Source organism: Triticum aestivum, chromosome 5B, assembly GCF_018294505.1.
Source record: "Triticum aestivum cultivar Chinese Spring chromosome 5B, IWGSC CS RefSeq v2.1, whole genome shotgun sequence".
Classification (NCBI taxonomy): domain Eukaryota; kingdom Viridiplantae; phylum Streptophyta; class Magnoliopsida; order Poales; family Poaceae; genus Triticum; species Triticum aestivum.
The window spans coordinates 529,370,180-529,377,487 of NC_057807.1; the positions used below are offsets into that span (position 1 = coordinate 529,370,180).

The following is a 7,308-nucleotide window of genomic DNA, read 5'->3' on the forward strand; positions in this document are numbered from 1 at the left end:
GTCTGGTCACGGGATCATGCATTACGGTACGAGTAAAGTGACTTGCCGGTAACGATTGAACGAGGTATTGGGATACCGACGATCGAATCTCGGGCAAGTAAAATACCGATTGACAAAGGGAATTGTATACTGGGTTGCTTGAATCCTCGACTTCGTGGTTCATCTGATGAGATCATCGAGGAGCATGTGGGAGCCAACATGGGTATCCAGATCCCGCTGTTGGTTATTGACCGGAGAGCCGTCTCGGTCATGTCTGTCTGTCTCCCGAACCCGTAGGGTCTACACACTTAAGGTTCAGTGATGCTAGGGTTGTACAGATATTAGTATGCAGCAAACCGAAAGTTGTTCGAAGTCCCGGATGAGATCCCGGACATCCAAGGAGTTCCGAAATGGTCCAGAGGTAAAGAATTATATATAGGAAGTGCAGTTTCGGCCATCGGGAGAGTTTCGGGGGTCACCGGTATTGTATCGGGACCACCGGAAGGGTTCCGGGGGTCCACCGGGTGGGGCCACCTATCCCGGAGGGCCCCGTGGGCTGAAGTGGGGAGGGTACCAGCCCCTGGTGGGCTGGTGCGCCCCCCTTGGGCCTCCCCCTACGCCTAGGGTTGGAAACCCTAGGGTGGGGGCGCCTCCACTTGCCTTGGGGGGCACTCCACCCCCCTAGCCGCCGCCCCCCTTGGGAGATCCCATCTCCCCCCCCAGGGGGAAGTCTAGGCGCCTCCCTCTCCCCTGCTACACCTCTCCCTCTCGCAGAAGCTCGGCGAAGCTCTGCCGGAACTCTGCTGCATCCACCACCACGCCGTCGTGCTGCTGGATCTTCATCAACCTCTCCTTCCCCCTTGCTGGATCAAGAAGGAGGAGACGTCACGCTGACCGTACGTGTGTTGAACGCGGAGGTGTCGTCCGTTCGGCGCTAGGATCTCCGATGATTTGGATCACGACGAGTACGACTCCCTCAACCCCGTTCTCTTGAATGCTTCCGCTCGTGATCTACAAGGGTATGTAGATGCACTTCCCTCTCTCGTTGCTAGATGAACTCATAGATTGATCTTGGTGAACGTAGGAAATTTTTTATTTTATGCAACGTTCCCCAACAGGTGGTGGCAGCCTCCGGACCATGCTTCGCCAACGCGAGCGACGGTGACGGCGGCTGTAGTTGCGTGGCCATGTGTGTTTGTCGAGGTCGAGACTCGAGAGCAGCGCCAACAGATTTTTGCCTCTCGAGGAACGCCAGCAGATCAGCAGCTACTTTGTTTGGTATACACTAGCAAAAGAGCCTATGCGTTGCAATGGGAGAAAAAACATAACACACGCTCTTAATCCAACAACCATCACTCAATAGGTCCATATCCTTTATTTTTGTGAGGCATCATATTTGTGTTGCCGCTTATCCTCCTTCTCACCCTCGTCGGCGATGGCCTCGATGTTCACACAAAACAACAAAAAAACGTGTTTGAATATAGTTAATCCTAAGACGCCTCTCTCTCCCTCTCTCCTCCCTCGCCCTCCCCCCCCCCTCTCTCGCTTTCTCTCACTCTCGCGAAGAGAAATCTGTTGTTTTCCCCTGTGACATTTTTTAGAGGTATTCATGTGTAGTTATCGATGTTTTTTCTTTTCCCTATATGGTTATAGCGGGGTGTTTATTTGCAATCCGGATCGCCACCGGTACGAAATAAAAACGGATCTTGCGCTAGAAATTATAAGTTTGCTTCCAAAATAATATTTTAAAAATATTTAACAGGTAAAATTAACATCATATTTAGATTGCACACATTTTTCTAATAAAATTTCATGTATAATATGTTAAAATCGAAGTTACGGTTTAAAAAATACGGATAATTTAGAAAATCATTTGTTTGATTTAATATATTTCAGAATAATATTTAAAATTATTTAATAGGTAAAAATAATCTTATATTCATATTCTACATATTTTTCTAATCAAATTTCATATATAACATGTTCAAATCGGAGTTACGGTTTAAAAGATATGGATGATTTAAAAAAGTTATTTGTTTGACTTAAATATGATCCGCGGATGAATTACCTAAAACGTCAGGGGGTTTTCAAAAAACTAAAATAACGGTTCGGGTGTGACTTAAATCCAGACGGCGGGTTGATTTCAAGAAAACACAGGAACTTTTGTGCAAAATACGAAAAAATGATTCGTTTTGACTTAAAACAGGACTGCGTGTTGAATTCTATGAAATAGAAGGACTTTTCTGAAAAATGTCATGACAGACGAAAGAAATCCAATTTACTTTATTATTAGGTAAAGATAAAGATATACATATACGCAGACGGTTTGAAATCGGAACCGATACAAACTCTTCTTTTTAGTTGCAACCGTCACAAACTAAGACTGTAGTTTAAACCATATTTAAACAAATACATTTTCTCTAATTCCAAATAAGAGTTGAACAGTCAAATCTATACCTCTCTCCCTACTAATAAAGCAGCGACTGATTCTGGTCGTACGTCGTGCTTTTTTGCAAAAAAGTCCCCCTGCTTCTGAGAAATTAACCCGCAGTCCTATTTTAAGTGGGTATGAGAAACCGTTTTGTTTTTGCAGAAACACCCCTGCATTTGAGAGTATTCGGTCCGTGATCCATATGTGTATTATTTTGCAGGGGCAGCCTGGCAGGGAGGGGAGGCGACGCTGCGCTCCGGATGCGGCAGGGAGGCGGAAGCCCCGCGAGGAGATGAAGGAGCAGAAAATGAAGAGGCATGGAGGAGAGGAGGGCGAGCGGGAAGGGCTGGGGCGTCGCCCACGACGCCGAGCTTGACGGCGGCCTTGCTGTGGCGCAGCCGGCGAGGACCTGTCGGATCTGGCCGGATCCGGTGGGATACGGCGCGCATGCGGCGGATCTGAAAGGAAGGCGACCGGGGCGTGGAGTACGATGGCTGACATGCGCGGCATGGCCGAAGCCGACGAGAGAAGAGAGAGATGGAGAGAAAAGAGAGGACGGGAAGGAGACGAGACGCCAGAGGAGAGAGAAGGGGGTGGTGGTCACTTCAACGGGCTGCAGCGCGGCGCCGCCCCGGCCGCTGAGCCTGCCCGACCGCCCCGTCGCCAAGTCGCCACCCCACTGACTGCCCTGGGCTCGCCCTTTAAACCAATTCAGAGCCAGCGATTGTTGCCCACATCGCCGAACCTGGCTCCCCTTCTCCACCCCAGCAAGCACGCGCGCTTGAAGGCGCCCAGGAGCTCGCCGGCAACACTCAGCAGACGCAGGAGAGCTGCGTGCCTGGTGCGTGTGAATGTGTGGACGCGAGGCATTGGAGGCCTCAGCAAGGTTTGGTTTTGGCTCCAATTTTTTTTCAGAATCATATGCTAATCTTATCTAATGGTCGTTTCTGTTGCAGTTAACAAATTATATTGCCCTGTACTACTTTTTAACAAATTGGCTCCTACAAAGACTAATGGAAGGATCATCAGACCAACGTAGTCAAATTGTCTGCTTCAAATTTTAGTGTACCTTGCAATATCATTTTTCTCACAACTGATGAAATTCAGAGCATCTAAGTCTTAAATTTATCTACTAAAATATTGATGTGTATCATTCATGTTGTCCGGTAAGTTGAGATTCGCATTGCTTAATTATGTGATTACAGTTTTGGAGCTGATCAGTAGCACGCTGACATGCATCAGGAAGCCGACGGACAGCCATAGTAGGAAGGCGTGGATCTTGAGCTGCAGCGACAACGACAACTTGGGCGTTACCTGCAAAAATACAACAGTTCAAGGGTTCAACCAAGTGTAAGTTTGATTCAGTCAATTATTGCAGTTCTGCACTGAAACATTCAGATTCTTGCATCCAAAGTTAGATAGGAACAGGGAAAGAATCTCCAACGCTTATTTACATGGGAAAGAACACTCTTTAACTTTGGTTCAGATCATCAGTCTATCTGAAGCACCATAGATTGAGTTTGCAAGCAAAAGGATCACACAATCTGACAGTACAAGGAGCAGTCTTTTTCTTCACATCTTTGTTTTAGCTTGCATCTGACACTTATGTGCTCCAAGATTAGGCAACCAAAACTGAACTTATGACTACATGAGTGCATGAAAAGCTGTTAATATCTCTTATTTGACTAATCTTTGGATTGGTCGGAGACGAGATTCTCTGGCTTTGGGGATGGCCCTTTGGGGTTCTATCAGGGTTCTATTCATGTCCACTAGGCACTTCTCAACACTTCCATAGTTATTCTAGAACCTCTTTAAATTTGCAATGCTCATCAGATTGTACACGTTTTGCAGTCAACTATTCAGACTATTGACTAGGGACGATATTTTCAGTCCTACTGAATCTGCAAAGGATGAGCCAAGCCAAGATTAATTATGGTTTTGGTAAATTGCATCGGTTTAGTTATGTACCTGCTCCTTAGATGACTGTGTATTTGTGATTCAGTCGTTGAAATTTTGGTGCTTTCTTCGAGTGTCCTGAAAAATGGTTCAATGCGTGTTTGCCAGAAACTGTAGATTAGCAAGACTAACTTGTGTTGAGCATGTCAGTCTATGCGTGGGCACGAGTGACAATGTAAATTATGGTAGACACGATTTTCTTGAAAAAAGTCCCGGAGATGGGCTGCTGCTGCTGCTGCTGCTGCTTTTGATAGCCAAAGTGGAGACTGCAGTTCTAAGACTTCAAGGAGGAAAGGAATACATGGTTGCTACTTGGAGAGGTGAGTTGTTTCCCTGCAGAACAATAAATCTCTTAGAGTTGTTTAACTGAACCTATTCCACTCTCATTGTTATGTTGAGATAAAAATTGTTATTGGTCACTCAGTGCCCAAGCTGTCGTGGATTAATTTGACTTGAATTGGATTGTACTTCAAGAGTCCACAAGATGTCATTTCTGAGTGTGGTACTAATTTCGGCACATAGCACCAATTTCTAAAAATAAGGCTGGGCAACATGAGCCAACCACAGGGGAGGATGTTTCAAGAGAATAAACTCACTTTAGTTGCCGAATTGGTATTAGTAAGTTGCTGTTTCAACTTCCTAGAGAACAACAGGGGGTGTATTTTTTTTACTATTATTAGTTGCAGCACATGGCGACGATGATGAGGACTTGTATTTTTAAGATGCTGCACCTCTGTTTTTTGTTGACCTTTGTTTCATGTATATATGTACAGCTATGGAAATGTATCATCTGAAATGTGAATTCATAACTCTATGGTTGATGTATCTATTGATATTGACGTGTCTATTAATATTAAGTTCTTTTTTTTAATTGTTTCTTATTTTTCCTGACAGTTATACCAGACTGGGATATATCACCTCCCTACTTTGCCAAACTTTTTTTAAACACTACTTTGTCAAACCTGACACCCTCATAACCCTTGCTCACGTTCCAACTATGAACGCATCACTTAAATATCCCACAAAGAATATTATTTCGTATTGTTAAACGTGCATCGCATGTGCATTGTTAAATATCACATGAAGCAGGTTGTGCAAAAACAGTTGCGGAAATATATATATTTTGAAAAACAAAACATTTTTTAAAAAAATAGACAGAAAAATGCTATTACACCTCAAAAAATGCTACTCACGAGGAAGTATAAAAATTCAATTGGAAGGCCCACTTCTTCGGCTCATGGCCCAGTATACGGGGGTGTTCTTGCACGGATAAAACTAACGAGTTAAAGTGTGGCCAACAGGGTCGGATCCAATTGCAAGAATAACATATGTTCAAAAAATGGTCTTTTCCAGAGAAATGTTCACATTTCACGAAAATGTTAACTAATATTTCAAAAATTATTCCAATTTTTATGTAAACATTACCTTCTATATGAACAAAGGAAATTTTACTGTTTAACATTATCATTAATTTTTATTACAATTTGATATAAAATGGTGCATAATGGCGCAGGAAGAAGATTCTGCCTTTTTTTCGCCCGGTGCAACACACGGACATTTGTACTAGTACTAATAAAGTCATTAGTGGGTGGATACCGCATCAACTTTGATTGGCTTTGCTCCAACTTCGATCGACTAACTGGTCCTCCGCCTCGACCTAGTCTGCCCTGGCCTGCCCTGGTCTAGATCTGCACCGCCCTCAGCTCCACTCCATGGCCATCCTCCGCCAAACCCCGTCCAACCTCGTAAGTCAACTTGCGTGTGGAGGAGCCTAGCACAGCTAGCTATTTACATGCTTGATAGTTCCTCTTCTCAAGATATGAGTTAACTTTCTGAGCCTATGCACACCGCATCAAGTATTACTTAGATTTGTTTGCACCAGTTAACCTTCTAAACCAATGCTTATGACATCAAGTATTACCTAGATTTCTTTGCTTAAGCCGGTGTCCGTACGAGAATCTGGGCGCATCATTTGGTTTAGCTTCTATAAGCAAGAACACATTGTGAGTGCATGTGTAACATTTTTCTTATGAATAAATGGTCTTCCAATAATAACAACATTTGCAGTCTAAAGGCCATAGCACACTCATGCGTCAGGATGTACACCGAGTGGGTATTAATACTAAAATGGTGTATGTCCATAATGAAATATCCAAAGATATACTCCCTCCGTCTCAAAATTCTTGTCTTATATTTATCTAAATTCGGATGTAGGACGGTGGGAGTACTTGACCGGATCAATTTATTTTCTCTGAAATTATTTCTTATGTATGTACACATGTAGATGCTATGCATGCCAATGTAATTACTTATCCTTCTCATTAGACAGTGTGTTCCATCAATCCACCCATACACCGAACCGACAATTTTGTTACTCTGTTCAAGTAGCAATCACGAACGACATTGAACTACTGGCCTATGGCAGTGAAATACTTCTTGCTTGCGTGATTGGAAGTTTGAAACAGAGGAAGAGCAGACAACAGAGTATATGGACTACACGTATGCTACAACTTAATGCCTTCTTGCTTGACTTGCAATGGAGTCCAGGTCCTTCCATATTAGGACTTAATTAGAAATTGACTACAGAGTGAATATTCTACTCAATGTCTCCATAATTGTAATTTTATTGTCTCTGAAGCGGGGATGGCTATTCCGCGCGCGCGTTACAACGATCGTTTTCGAACAGCACCGATATGGAAGTACCAGAACTCCCTTGTATTATTAGGAGCATTAATTAGGCTGCCCCCCTGAAAGGTCCCCCGCATTAACCTTGTTCCTCCAGGTCCACCAACGCCACAAGAGGCAAGCAACAAGAATTTTCCTATCCTCTGGCAGCCGAAGCAGTTCATGCAATAATTCCATGGCTCCCCTACAAGCACACAACTTCTCTCTCACTGGCTCGAGCTGCAGGGATCGCCACACTGTCTTGCCATTTTGCAGTG

The 7,308-nt window shown here is 44.0% G+C and overlaps 1 protein-coding gene across 2 annotated transcripts; it reads left to right on the plus strand.

Moving 5' to 3' along the window:
* Positions 1–2,680: 2,680 nt before the first annotated feature.
* Positions 2,681–5,110, plus strand: LOC123112940 (uncharacterized). Of its 2 annotated transcripts, none has more exons than XM_044534050.1 (2): positions 2,681–3,251; positions 3,367–5,110. In XM_044534050.1, the coding sequence occupies exons 1-2, from the start codon at positions 2,901–2,903 to the stop codon at positions 3,472–3,474; spliced, it is 459 nt and encodes a 152-aa protein (XP_044389985.1). In that variant the 5' UTR covers positions 2,681–2,900; the 3' UTR covers positions 3,475–5,110. The 2 variants fall into 2 exon arrangements, with proteins under 2 accessions (XP_044389985.1, XP_044389984.1); XM_044534049.1 differs by having other exon boundaries at positions 2,684–3,296.
* Positions 5,111–7,308: the final 2,198 nt, after the last annotated feature.